Here is a 15,331-nt window from a genome sequence, read left to right as displayed (position 1 = left end):
TTATAGTTAGTCCGCGTGCCATGTAATTTAATCTGAGTGCCACATAATTTAATCCTAGTGCCATATAGATTAATACATCGTGCCCTTTTGCTACTCTAGGCAAAGTATTCATCCAGTTTGTTGAGCGAATATGAAGAATGGTGTGGTGGTCATGGGTGGTATTGCACAAGGTTACTCATCGAACGGGTTAATAAATGGTGATTGGATATCGTGTATACGTTGATTTCATTTTGTCAGGTGGTATAATAAGTGAACTTGAGTGAGAATATGATCTGTTAAGGGATTGACAGATAACCTTTTGTGTTTGTTGTTGTGCTCATTGTGCTGTTTGCTTCCTCTGTGATTGTATGAAATATTGATGGACTCTCCTGGATTGTAACAAATTGATATTGGATTCAGTTGGAGTCTCGTGACCTTTTGTTGCATTCCATTGCATTTTTGTGACTTTTCTTTGGATTTTGTCGGTTATCATTTCATACACTCGTGGATTGGCTTGGATTTTGTTGTATATTGAATGGCTTTTGACAGATTCTGACAGATTGTCACTGTTTTTTGTTTGACCTTGCTGCGGCCTTCTCTTTCTGAGTCATTCTTGTGTAGTCTTTCGGATTCTATTCAATATAGATGTGATCTTGACAGATTGTGATGGATCTTCGCCGTGCTTCGTTGAACGTTGTGTGAACTGTGTTCTTTTATTTTTGAGTCATCTTTTGCAGATTTTTTGGACTTTTTGAGGTCTTTGTCAGATTATTGCAGGTTCTGAGAGATTTTTTTCTCGCTTCATTCAGCCTTGCTGCTTTTCTTTTCCTTTGGAGTACTCTTTGTCGGTTCTTTCGGATCTTGAGTTTTTTCTTATTGATTTGCCGTGGTCCTCGGTGGGAGTTCTTGTCTTTCTTCTTTTTTTCTGAATTTTTTACAGCTTATTTCAGTTAGGGTCTGAAATTGATTGGAGTTCGAGCTATCCAGATGTGTCCTTGCTGCATTATGTTGGATACCGTTGTTTCTGTTCGTAAGCCATAGATTGCTGTGCATTTCAATGCTGCGGGATATTGAGTGGGTTGTGATAGGTTCTATCTGTGTTCTCACTTTGTGTGTTAGAACGCGGTGCATTACTATTCGCGATTTTCTTAAGTTCTGATAAGTCGTTCTTCCAGGTGTTATGGTGTTGTGGGTGGTTATTTATGGACATTTGTGTATTTGTCAAGACACACAGGTATTTTCATCAAGCCCCGGAGTACGTATCTCCTTTCTTCCTGAGGCCAATTCGCCTTAGTTGTCACTGTTCTTCTTCCTTCAGGATGGTCAGTGGCCCTGAAGAAAAGCGTAATGTCCTCAATATACATTTTCGGGCCTCACACTCTTTATTGTGAGCAGGGCCCATTTCTGAGAAGCAGGTAGCTCAATAAGCTGTTTCTTGACATTTGAGATTTCGTTATTGTATTATAATATCATTCATATCCTGTCAGAAAGGCAGGCATTTTTTTCCTTGGTGCACGAATGAGAAATGTAAATCTGTTCATGCGTGCGTATTCACTTTATTTAACATGGGATCTCACTCGTGAACAAGCAAGGGTTTATCTGAAGGTGCGACATATAGAAGTGAAAGTACGGTACAGGATATGCAAGAAAAACAGATCCTGCACAATAGATGAAGGGTTCCGAAGGAGCAGCAGCTACATATCTTCTTCGTTCAAAGCTGTGCTGATATATCTAGAGTTGTTTCTGTCATACGAAGCGCAGTCTAATTGCTGAATTTGAGACATTTGTTTCTGTCCCGAGCCATCAGTATGGCTCGCCTGTGCCTGCCTCTTTTTTTTGTTGCACCTGGTAGTGTGCTCAGCAGCCCATAATTGTGCTCAGTCAAAAAAACATTTGACACCGTTTTTAAATTTTTGAAAACACCACCTCAAAAGGATTGAAGAACAGGCTATCATGCAAATACATCACCTTGTGGTGTTCATCTAAAATAGCTCCGTGAGGCCTTTTGTGCTGGGGCGTTGTCAAAAATGAAGATGGCGTCCACGTCTGGATGTGCTTCCAGTGCCGTCTGCGACACACTAGTAATTTCAGCTAAATTACTTTTAGAGGGCCTTCCGCTGACATGCATGCTAAAGTGTTTATGGAGCTTGCTGTGCTGTGCACTGCTGCCGTTCCCCTTTTGGGTCGCCCAAAGCTTCTACAGCACCATACATTGAAGTTTGTATCATCAATGTAAAACCTCTTTGTTTTCTCGATGTGGTCTCGTAGTCATTCAGCATACACTATGAGTGTCGATTAGATGTCGACACAGTTCTGATCTTGAGGCTGTTGTGTGGCCACGGCCGTCCAAAAGCCAGTCAACAGTTGATGTGCTGATTACTAAATCGGAGTTACCTCCAACATTTCTTTCAAATGGCATAACGCATACACAGAATTGTTGCCAACTATATTCACAAGAACTTCTTTTACATTCTCGTCAAATTTTAGTGACCGCCTGCACAGTCAATAATGCAGGCTTTATCTAGCACCAACACTTTCTTTTGCTCGTGATGTGGGGTTTACCAGGATCTTTGCGAGGTCGTCCTCTTCCCATCGTATGACCTGCTCAGTGCACACTAAAACCAGGCAAGAACAGACACAAACATGTCTGTTTAAAAATATGTGCACACAAAATAGGAGAGGGAGCATCCAACAAAAGTAATACTGGTTGTCTACATTTGTATTCCATTGCAACATCATCTGCTTTACCTTGAGTACATTAGGCTTTTCATGAGAACCACTGACCACCCTGAAAGAAGAACAGTGACAAGCTAAGGTCAATCGGCCTCGGGGATAATGGAGATACATACTGGGGCTCTTGATCAAAATACCTGTGTGTCTTGATCAACACACAAATGTCCACAAATAACTATGCAGAGCACCATAATATCTGGAAGAGCCAGGTAAGAAAATCATGAATTATGCACCACATTCTAACACAGAATGAGAACACAGGTAGAAAATTATATGGCATTTGGATTAAAGTTAGTGGGAAAACCTGTAGCATTTTTCCATTCTAGGAGGCATGCTTTACGATCAATATCAAGGTGTCAAAAAGCTTGCCTACACAGTACATGATGAACGCAGGCACAAGTGGACCATCTACCAGTTCTCGAAGTCTTCCGGATTGGAATGTTGGGTGCCAGATGCTTCGTCGCATGGGGTGGGAGCCAGGAAGTGGGCTTGGTGCTAATGGGACAGGGATAGTGTATCCAATTATGGCACGCATGAGGCCAAAGTTACAAGGCTTGGGATTCCGGGACCCCTGTCCACCCCCTCCTCCTCCTTCCCCACAGCCAGGAGGGATCACTCAAGAACATCCGCTCTCTGCCAGCTGATCACAGCAATAGGTGAGTACATGAATCAAACAAATCCAATACAATCAAATGTAGAGTGCAGGTTTCGCTGGAGTTCGACTCTGTAATTGTAGGCATACGCATTTTCCTTCAACAACATCAGTGCGTCTTCGGAAATCTGAACACAAATTACATGACACAAGTCTCTTGTGTCTTGTCGTTTGTATGTTCCCTCTGTCTGAGGGTTTTGATTAAGGATGTCTGTCCACCTGCTTCCTTGCTATCTTGTCTGCATGTTTGGAGCTTAATTGCAGGCAGTCGTCGTAATTAAGCAAATATAATGCTAAACAAAATAGAAGAAGGCAAGCAAGCTGGTGTATAGATGAAGTGAACATTAACTAGGCTCTCAGGATGGGACGAGGGACAGCGGACAACAAGTTGACACGGAGACTCGCAGAAGTATCCGTTGTTAAGTCTCTGTGTCAACTCGTTGTCTGTCGTCCCTCATCCTGTCCTCAGACTCAAGGAAATGTTCGCTTCAAGTATAACGTGACCAGAGCCATGTAAGTTACTCAGGGAAGGTAATTATGTTAGTTACATGGCTACTGAATGTAATAACCTGCAGGAAAAGTTACAGAAATGTAATTCGGCTACAGTTGGTTCCTCGTTAGTGCTACTTTTGAGTTACGTCAGGCGGTGTTTGTTTAAAGTGGCCAAATATTACGATAAGATATGATGAGAAAAGATATTACCATGTCTGCCACAAAATAACTGTTCACACGAGAAGTTCATTTTCATTTACTATATAACATAAATGTTTATGTGAACATTGAAACGCAACAGAACAGTACAAACCCAAACCCTCGTATCAAGTCCAGCTATGAAGCAGAACTTAGTTTAGCTCTTAGTTTTTTACCTAGCTCTTAGTTCCATTATCCATACGTTTGTTTTGTGCCAAGGTGGTTTGTCCCCGTGACACAGCAGTATCCACAACATGGAATACCTGAACAGAAGCACTTGAATCAGTTAACACTGATCAAAGGACTAATTATTAAAGTGCTGCGTACATACCACCACGGTCCTTCGATACTCCTGGTCGTAAAACTGCGATGTAACGCTATGGGAGAGTTTCACCTAGGGAGAGAAGCGAACACCAGGGTGACACTCACTACATCAGACGTGTGGCTGAATCACGCACATACTGTAGTGGCCCGTCGTTTCTGTATGACCTGTGACTGAGACGCCACGCCGAAATGTTGTTGCATCTCATTTTGCAGCACGGGATGCTGGACTTGTAAAGAACGTGCGTCACTGTTTGCTTTGCTGGCCTAAGTTGCTTTTGCGCCACAACAGTCCAATCATGATCATCATCATCATGTTTGCTCTGCCGACTGACGAAACGCCGAGAATAGTGCATCTGTCCGAGCCACAGTCGAAGAAGCGATTACGTAGCATATCTGCTGCTCCGCAGAGACCGGTGAACAGAACTGCGAAGCCCCGGGTTCTGCTGGAGATCAAGAGGCCCTCACAGACATGGACTTAGCGACAGATTGACTAATGGCAGAGGCAATACCTATATGTATAGATGCTAGCACGGTCCAACATAGCAAAGGGCATATGCGGTGCGATGCACTTATGCGATGTACAACTAGTTGTAAATTGCAAGAATTAACGAAATTGTATTAGTACTACCTAGTACTATTGCTGCTGATTGTCCCATACCCATTGGCACAAGGCAATTGGCTTAGGCGGGTCTCTTATGTGCTGAACGTTAAAAATTAGGTTTTGGCTGTACATTAGTAGGCTCTGGTGACGCTCATCATAGCGACGAGCAGTGTATTTATAATGACAGAGGGCACTATGTGGCAGGATTAAAACTAGACGCGGTTCTATGACGTGTGTAGAGGACAACTCATGGAACCTATATGTTCAATACCTGATTTCTGCCCCATTCAAGAACCTTACTATGAAATCAAAATCACCAAATCCCTCCCTAAAGAAGCACATATAAAGTTAGGCTTCTTTTGTCATATCAGACATTGGTATAGTTTTTGTATATCAATGCTATTATAAAACGTATTGCACTTCCCGTTGTGAGATCAAGATCTGAATTAATTATGGAAAGGTCAAGAACAAAAAAGTGCATATTAGGTAACAAGTAATTTGAAAGTAACTCGTTCGTTTCGCAAAGGAACGTTTGTTTAGGAAAGCAGAGGAACGTTCATATGTTCTTTTAGGAACTTCAAGTTCATTTTCGTTACCACGAACTTCGTTAGTAATTTAGTTACATTTTTTGCACAGTTTTGCTTAACTGGCAACAAGTTCCTTTTATTGAGTAACTTCCCCATCTCTGATTTTATACATGGGTAGAAGACAGGAATGTGGAAACAAAGCAAGAAATAAGGCCCCAGGGGCCGGATTCACAAAGAGCTCGTGCGACGGAATCTGTCGTAACTCTGTCGTACGGGAAAGTTACGACGAAGTGTAGATTCACGAAGGGCGCGCGTCGCAAAATCTTCGCAGCTTCCGGCGGAATCCTGCGAGAGCTCCCGTGCAGTCTTACGAAGAAAGATGGCGGCGTTATTTGGCAGCGGTGGATTTGGAGACGGGAAACAAAGACTCCGTAATACGCGCGAACGCATTGCACTTTGCCACAGAACCTTCGAGACCATCCCCGAAGTGACATTGAGGCACTTTTTTGCTTGGTAACCTTCAATAAATGCTTCAACTTTGTGCTCCGTAAAATCGGGTCGCAGGAATTTTTCAAGCATCCCCTACACCCCGCTAAAACACCCCCAACACCCCTCCAAATTGTCTGCAAGAATGGCAAAAGAAGCCATAAAAGCTGCAAAACTGAGTGCCACACACCGTTTACAAAACGCCTTCACCCACCCTGTCCCCGAGACGAACATACTGGGAATATATTTGCTGTGTCATCGAACGCGTTTCGCCTGTGATTGCATGGCATCCATTATGGCTACCGAAAGACCGAGAGCACGTGCAGTAACAAAACATTTGGGGACGAACAACTTCGTCTTCTCCTAATGGGACGACTCTTATTGGTGCGATCACAAATTTTCGTCATCGTTACCATAGCGAAAACGTAGTCTCGCACCCTTTGGCTGTTTGTCTCCGAGGTGCACGTGACAGGAAGCGAACAACTTCCTCTTCCTCGTCAAAGGGGGTACCCTATCCACTACGATAGCTTTGTGAATCGCGCTTACGACGCCGTCGTACGCGCGTCGCAGGCTGTGACGTCTTAGCGCATCTTAGCGTAACTTACGATCGCGTTTGTGAATCCGACCCCTGGTTTTCTGCTGCGGCAAATTCAAAATTCCGCGGCACCGTGATGTCATCCGTAGGAGACCGCCACTGTCGCTAGCAGGCAGATGTGCTGCTATCGGTCGCCATATTGTAGGTCCCATCCAAGCCGTCACCCATATCGCACTCACCGTATATTTGGTGTTCCAAAGTTATTATGCTGTATGATTTGTAGTTGAAGCATATCCAAGTAATTTCCATGTTTTCGACGTTAATAGACATCCAAAAAGTATATGGCAGCGAACGAATGCGGGGACATAACTTCGAGGGACCTACAGTATGGCGGCGAGGTGACGTCAGAGAAGAAACCCTATAGACGCTAAATTCGGAGCAAGCACCCTCATTCCGTTCCAAAACCCAATTACCGTATTTACTCGCATAATTTGCGCACTTTTTCTTCCTAAAAAAAGCCAGTAAATTTTGGGGTGCGCAAATTGCGCGGGAACGTTCGATACGATATTCAAAGGACGCAAAATTTTCGTATGCCGGTCATATACACTCTCGGTAGAGCCGATTTGACGTTATCACTGCATTGCGCAAGCATGAAAGAAGCACACAAATTAGGGAGCCTCCATGGGTTGCTGCGGCTTCTCTAACCCAAATACCGCGCAAGCGCCGACTGTCGTTAGGCAAAACCAAAATGGCAGCCCACTACCGCTCATCCCTGTTGGAAAAAGCCATAGAGCCATCTGTATGAGCAATCACATGAGGCTTTTATATGTGTTTATTGTATGAGCAATCATATGAACTTGTATGGGCATGTATGAGCTACATATATGAGCACTCTCATACAGCCTATGACCCATATGAGCAATCTCATACAGCGTATTCATGTACATGAATGCACATGAACCGTTTCAGCAAACGTGCAACATGGCGTGATTAAGCTAAAATGACAACACGTGATTACAAAATACCGGTTTATTCAGGTACTGGCGTGACGTAGGTCCCTCAGAAAGCTTGCCAAATGCTTTTTGATGAGAATTTTTCGTTTCTGTACAGGCACCTTTGATGTCGATAGTTTACCTTTTTCTGCATATTTGACGAAGGTATCTGTTGAAAAGAAAAAACAAAATTAGAACCGCGCTAAATTTCTTCGCCTAGAAGTATGCCAGTTCCCACAACTTATACAACCGTACGGGTTCATGCTGAAATGGACTTGATTGGGGCCTGTTTCTCATCCCAACGCGTAGATCACACCTTCAAAGCATTAAGTTATATTTAGTCAGTCAGAATAACGCACGAGGTCATTTTACCGATTACAATTGAACGTAACCTTCCTCTAATGCTGGTGATGTCCAGTGAACGCGGTTCAGAAACATCTGAGTATGTTAGCGTAGTGCTTGTAAAACTGAGTGCATGTACTTGTTCGCTGCAGCAGCGGGTTACTGACACAGAGTGTTTTTGGCTTGCTGCACTTTGGGGCATCCAAATACAATTTTTTTTATCATGCTAACGTCCGACTTCGGTGCGCCCTGGTACACAACTCGATACATACACTCGATACATACACTCGATACACACATGTAAAGGCTATCAGCGAACGCTTTTCACAAAAAGTCACACAAAGCACGAATATGGTAGTTGCAGACAGCTAACCCAACAGACATAACGAGTGATAACGGAAAAACGGGATTGCAACGTAATGCGCACACCCCTGCCACGGCTTCCGTAGGTTGACTCTAAGGTAGAGTGAGCCAGAAATCCCACATTGGACCCCCTCCGATCTAACCCTGGGAACGAGGCTTAGACGGAAGTGAGCACAGTCTCGAACACTGATCTCTATGTATAAAGGCTGGATCGCGTATGGGAGAGGGGCTCGTGGGGGAGAGGCACGCATTGGGGCCGCCATGTTGGGAGGCCCTAAAGCGCTTTGTGCGCCCATAGAAAACAATGGGAGGCAACAGAGATTGTGAGTATTTATTGCGCTGCAGGCGTTGATCGTTGTTTGTCGTTATACAATTTTGTAAGGTGCCAGTATACTGATGTATCCTAACAGTGTTTCACAGGTGTCCTGCCGTTCGATTCTTAATTACGTTATGTTTTGCATTCCGAAACTAGACCGTCACTGCAGTGTAGCGCTGGGGATTGTACTACAGCGCGTTTCCCAGCCAATATTTCAATAAGAAACGATGTGAGATTAACAACAACCATGTATATAATCTCACGTGCTGCGTTCTGGACAAAAATTGTTCCACAAAGAACGGTCCCAGAAAGGATATACCCGCATGGTAGAAAAAAATCGCCCCGTAGAATCACAGCCGTTGTTTCAGACAGGCGTATGCGTTTAGTGTGATTTATATCAAGCAAGAAAGAGTCTTTTAGTGAACGACAGTGGTGTCTTCGACGTAATGCCTCGCAAATATGAACACACCGAAGCATCTTAAACAATTACTTCACGCAATTAGATCACGCTTAGGCCAGTTAATCTAGGCATTGATGTAAACTTAATCAAGTTACTTAGTAAGTGGTAACACCACCTTGAGACACAAGACTTATCTCCTTTTGAAGTACCGCACTTTTCTTTTTCTTCCTTCACTTGCTCTGATTATTTGCAGGTGAAATTGAATGTCCTTCACGCGTACTCACATGCTTTTGCTGAATAGAACTGCAGCGTGAACGAAGCTGCGTAGGGACGAGGGCCTGCCATCCACTGCTGACTGTGTCATGCTTGTTATGTGGAGCACGTTGCAAAAAATGCAGCTGCACATCTGAAACTCCAATCATTATCATCGTCATCTAAAAGGGAGTGTGGTAGCAGTGCCGTGAAACCAGGCACGATTTCTGAAGATCTTCTGTGATACTTTCCGCAGTTTGCATACTTTTCTGCAGCGTCAGTCTCTCTCATAGGAGTTACTTTGCATTAACAGTGACTGCCATCTTACATTTTAATGTGTGAGGGCTCTCTTGCACTACACATGTACGGTTTCCAAACTGCAACATGACGATTTAGAGCTTGAAACGGGAGCCCTGGTGTACCCTGTCTATGAAATGATACCCCCCGGACCCCCCCCGCGCGTGTAAAATGTACTGACCTAACCTAACCTAACCTAACCTCACTACAGAATTTGCACATTACAGCGCAATTTATTACTAGCGACGCGTGACTTCCGGTTAGCGTTGTTCCCAGGAGGGGGGTCCGATATGGGAATTTTGCAATTTCGCTCTAAGGTACACACACACAACACCTTCAGTGATCGCTGAAACGGCACAAAGACACTGTCACAGTATGGAGACGGCGACGAAAATATGAGTCCCACGCAGAGCGGAGCGAAATACGTCCAGACGGCTCCGAGAAGCAGGGTAGAACAAAGCAAGTAAGCGTCCATGCACTTGGATGAGAATCCAGGAGCCAAATAGAATGTTGTAGGACACGGAACGGGAAACATGCACCTAAAATTTGAACAGAATCGGACGAAGGGGAATTGAGCTCCGCCCGTTACGGCTCACCGACTGTGACGAGCGTCTCTTGAAAGCCCATCACCAGACGCTGTGGCGCCAGCACTTCTAGGTGAATAACAGGTTAACTAAACGGTCAGCCTTCCTCATACTGCTCGAAATGCAGCTCATACTGCCCATAACGTTGCTCATACTGCCCATAACGTCGCTCATATTGCTCATTGCTTTTCTCGTATTGCTTATATCTGCGCACATAGCGCGTCGTTGGCCTTGCCGTGCGGCTCATAACATTGCTCATACTGCTCATAACATTGGCATACCGCCCATAGCGTTGCTCATACTGCTCATTGCCTTTCTCATATTGCCCATTTCTTTACACATATTGCTCATTTCTTTACACATTGAAAGTTCTGTGTTCTTTTTTCAACAGGGATATACCGGTGAAATACTTCGATACGCTATTGGAAGACGCCGCTAGTCGCACTTGAGAAAGCACGTTATGTTCGCAAACTTTGTCATGTTGGGGAGTAAGGTTTGTCCAGCGTTTCTTTCCGCGTTTCGTAGTTCGAGTGACAGTGTCGCGTCCGTCGCGTCAGTGGACCATCACCCGAAAGCGTGCGCAAATCAAACAAAAGCGCCGCAATATAACTTCGGTAGCGCTGACGGCGTTGCGAAAAGCAATCGTCACGGTCGCTGGGACGCGCGTGCCAGGTATCCGCGCACGAAAACGCAATTGCGCGCGTTTTCTTGTCATTTTTAGTGCTAAACTAAAAAATATGCGATGGCGCAAAATACGCGAGTAAATATGTTGAAGGGTCCGTGTACCTTGGAGCAGTTGGGAGCGTGCGCAGCGCGCGCTCTTATCTGACACTCTTTCGCGTGAGTGTGCAATGCTTCTCCTGAGACGCTGCACGTCATAGTAACCGTTCACGTCGCGCTAATCGCGTCCATCGACCCAATCGGATTTCCGCGAAATTCCGTGCAAAGCGCCACGAAATTTCGAGCAAAATAAGAGATTTATCTAAATTCCGTGCCAAAGAAGGATTCCGCGATGGAAACCGGGGCATTAGCAATAAATTACCTACACACCCCGTACGGATCCGGGAGCTTGTGTAGGCATGTACGTACTGTGACATGGTGACAGTAAACAAACACTCTTGTGAAGTCTTACAATAAACGTCGGGCGCTTTCATGAAGCAACACCGGCGATCTGCACCGGCGGAGTGTGACGCTTACGTCTGATCATGTTTATTTTAATTAACTTCAGCGCTTTCTTTTTGTGGCATACACGGAGACAACCACCGCATCAATGAACACCTGATGAAATAAAGTATGCGAAACCGGCGCAGATACCACAACAATTACTTAGGTTTTCGCATATATCTACCTGAGCAGCCCGTAAGGAACCCCTACAAGCACCACACTCCAATCGACGTGAGCGCCACCTAGCGCAAGAGGTGGGCCCTAGATTAAACTTTCGACAGAGTTGCTCAACCAGGAGTGTAGAAGGACCGTGATACCAATAAAATTCAACTTTATGAAAGCAAAAGTTAAACAATCAATATCCTCGTTATGAGTACCCATGCCAACATTAATTACACTGAGTCAACATAATGAAGCCACTAACAATTGCAAAACTTTTGCAGGCATGGCTGATATGCTACACTATAGCAGCAAATCTGATACACATCATTAGGCACCGTAGACATCGGTTCACCGGGACATGCAGAAGGTGAACGTCCCTGAAAGGGTCCTGCAAGGGCCCAATTGACTGGAGAATGAAATGTTGATGTACTTGTAGAAGAAGCATGGTTTCTTATCTACACCAAGCAAGGTGCTGCGTTCTGGACAGAAGTGGTTTTCTTTGGGAACACAGCAAAGTGCAGATGCTGTCCTTGCCTCTTCGAGGGTTGCAGAACAATGGGGCAAAATTGGATTTGTGAAGGATGCATTGTGACTGTTAGTTAGTTGGGAGTACTATTATAGATATGTTATTTCACTAATACATTGAAAGAGTATCATCCAGATGCCTACATCATCATGCTAGCAGTTCTATGTATAAATAAGATGTAGCACCTCTGGGTTGATCTGGGAGCCTAGCAATTTTCGGAGATAGTGTCGTCAGTATTATGGAAGTTTTGTGAATAGACGATTTCAGGAAATCCCAATGCTCCTTGCGCATGCGTTGCATTCTGGGTGCTATTGTCATGGGGGAAGGGAAAATAGTCCTTCACGTTTCAGTTTCTCTGACTTTGACACATCGTGAACTATGGGCAGACAGAGGAGAAATTGAAACAGTTTGGGGGCCTTTTCCTTCTTTCCAATACACGAGTTCCTACAGTTCAGCGGCGCTAAGCACTCTGGGATTTTCCGAAGTCGTCTATTGTCTTGGAACGATACTGCTATTGAGTCTTTGTATAGGCCGTATAGTTTGGCTTCCATTGTAAGAGCTGTGGAGACTGATTTACTACTGCACTACAGTGCTTCCAAGCCAATGTAACATGTGCACTAAGTTCCATTAAATTGACACAGACACTTAAATTATGACATACAGATGATTTGGAGTTATTGGCCATCATTAGATGATGGCTGGTTACACGGTAATAAGCTTGAGTCTGCACATGAGTTTGATGGAAGTGCCACATTACAGAGTCTAACACTTCGTGCTGCTCTTGCATTTAATTAATGTACAGGTTTCTGTTCACCTGCTTGTCTTGTTGCTTTTTTCACATATTCAGAATATGTACACCACTCCATCTAACAGGTCTTTTAATTTCGTTTTTGGGCTGCTTACTCTTAAATGTGTTTTTAGAGTTGACAAATTGAGACCATCAAGAGCAACAATGTCAGAGAGACACAAAGAAACACATCAACTGTTGAATGTTTCTTGAATATTTTGTCCAGAATTTTTAACATAGCAAACCAATCACGTTCAGGTACTTTTTGGAGATATTTTACTGCTTTTGTGGAGCAAAATTTGTGCCACTGTACATCTGTGATACCACCTTCCACTTGGGGTATCTGCTGACCCAAGCAGGGACATAAACTTCTCTGCTTCATTTTTCCATTCTATAGGGTGTCCTCTTTGCTTTCTTCATTACCTTGGACACACAGATGTGCAGACACAGCCTTGGACATACAGCCTACAAAATGTAATGATGAGGCATTTTTTCTCATTATAACATGTCTTGAGCTGTATGAACTGAAATAAAAGGGAAGCTAAGAAGGTCCATGCGTGATCTTTTGGTTACGTCGATGACACATGAAAATCTGACAACATTTTTGGAGAGTGCCACAGTGGAGTCCGCCAGAATAGACCTGCTGAAGAAAACTTTTTAAAATGCATAATATGTCGCAGATTTATGAAGAAGGGTACAGAGTCATTCCGAGGTGGGCCAGCACTGCCTTCCGCAGGGGGGACGCCAAACGGCAGGTCCTAAGAGCTCATAAGTAGCGGTCATGTCTGCGGAGTCGCGCGGAGTCCTGGTTTGTGGATAACAAATACAGGGCGTTCCTTTCAAATCTTCTACAGAATTTGGATAATAAAACCACAGTCCCTCAATACTCTTTCTGGTCAGGAAACTCAGTCGAAAAGTTTGCTTGGGTAGAGTAGAGTAGTGAGCACCTAAACCCTTTTGATGCAGGGCAGACTTCCAAGTGGAGTCACAGGTGCAGAGTAAAATAAAATAAATAAAACACAATACAACACCCGTATTTGGCACTTAGTTCAGGTAATATCCTCAGGATATTTTAGTTTTTTTCCTTCTTGAGTTTTCAGATGGCGTTGTGTCCGCCCCAGCCATTCAGTGGATTCTGCCGTTGTTTCGTTTTCAGTTTCTGGTTTCCAATACAGCCTATCGATGATGTCTTTTTCGTCTCCCGCTGTTTTGTTTGACTCATGTGTTTGCAATGCGTTACATTCAGTCAGGATGTGGTTCACGGTCTCTAATGTTTTGCCGCATAATTGGCAGGTAGGGCGTACCTGGCCAGATAGTTTGTTCCTCGGAGTATTAGTCAGGAGACAGCCGATTCGTGCCTGGAAGAGGAGTGTGCTTTCTCTGTCTCCTGTGTATTCAGGACATAATTCTGGTTTTTCTCTGTGCTTACTGAAGTATTTGAAACTCTGTTTTTTTTTTTCTTTACGTTTCATTTCCATTCTTCGATATCTGCCCCCGTTGATCTCTTCAGTAGTGATTTTTGTTCATTCTTTTTCGTTTCGGGCTTTGTGTCTTCTAGTTCCCCCTCTGCACTTGTTGTTGTATTGGTTCATTTTGTAGATCCAGCTAATTTTTAGTCCGAGATATCAAATATGATGGAAAGTTTTCTGTGCTATTGAAGTTGCTGGTAGGTGAATTATTCGTCCAAGATAGTGCGTTTTTGACCTTGCGTCTCGTGCAGAAAATCTCGACCAGCCAATTTCTCCTTGGATAGCTGCATTCGCTGTCGCGAAATTCCCCCCAAGGATCTATTTCCCAAGTTCTCTCTGGTGATGGTCTAGGGATCTGAGTGTGTCTGCCGAGAAGATGAGGGTATCGTTCGCATAAGTGGAGTCTGGTATCGCTGTCGATATCCATGGCGTTCTTCCCACTGTATATTGATTATATGAGTGTTTGGCCAAATTCTATATGTGCCCTTTCAGTCAGTTTGATTTTCAAATGACGTTGAGTTCATGTTTTTACAGTATTGTTCTTTGTTGAGGATAGTTACACCCAAGTACTTATATTCGTTGGTACGAGCTGTTTGGTGTCCTTGAAGGTGAATTGTGCGCTAGTCAGTTCCTCGCCGTTGTATAGCGTCCAAAGTGCTTTTGACGTGTTAAATTTAAATCCGTCCTTTTCAGCTTCTTCTGTACATATGTCTAGCATACGTTGCAGGTTTTCTTCAGATGGAGCAATGATAACGGTATCATCCGTGAACGCTAGAGCTGACACTGTTGTTTCATCAAGTTATCCGGTTGTGGTTAGTGTTTTCAGGCTGATCCCTCTGGACTCTTCCACCAGTGGAAGGAGTAAGTTATTAATGTGTAGGTTAAACAAGGTCCGGGAAAGAAGATGAATGAAAGTCACTGAAAAGGTTAGCCAGCTGTAGGACTCGAACCCACTTATCTTCTGGATTACCGGTCCGGGTACAGGTCCGGAAGAGAGGACAGCCTTGTCTTAGGCCAATTCTGATTGGGACTGGGTTCGTCTTTTGTCAGCCGAGTTCGTAGATTGTTTCCATGCCCTCATAAAGTTTATCCAGTAGAGTAATCTCTTCTTTCTGTAGTTCTGCTCTTATGAGTTTTCCAGTCATAATTT

The 15,331-nt window shown here is 44.0% G+C and overlaps 1 protein-coding gene across 8 annotated transcripts in view; it reads left to right on the top strand.

Annotated features, from left to right (window-relative positions):
• Window positions 1-13,262, top strand: part of LOC135396573 (G patch domain-containing protein 2-like) — a 95,220-nt gene extending 81,958 nt beyond the window's left edge. For 6 of the 8 annotated variants that reach the window (XM_064627620.1, XM_064627618.1, XM_064627619.1 and 3 more), the window contains exons 10-11: window positions 3,106-3,368; window positions 11,681-13,262. In XM_064627620.1, coding sequence (XP_064483690.1) covers window positions 3,106-3,356 — 251 coding nt within the window. In that variant the 3' untranslated portion in view covers window positions 3,357-3,368; window positions 11,681-13,262. Of the gene's footprint in view, window positions 1-3,038; window positions 3,369-11,680 lie in introns of those variants that run through there. The other 2 variants (XR_010423446.1, XM_064627614.1) reach the window with 2 other exon arrangements.
• Window positions 13,263-15,331: the final 2,069 nt, after the last annotated feature.

The sequence above is a fragment of the Ornithodoros turicata genome, chromosome 6 (assembly GCF_037126465.1).
Source record: "Ornithodoros turicata isolate Travis chromosome 6, ASM3712646v1, whole genome shotgun sequence".
Taxonomy (NCBI): Eukaryota; Metazoa; Arthropoda; class Arachnida; order Ixodida; family Argasidae; genus Ornithodoros; species Ornithodoros turicata.
This window is presented reverse-complemented; position numbering and strand designations above follow the sequence as displayed.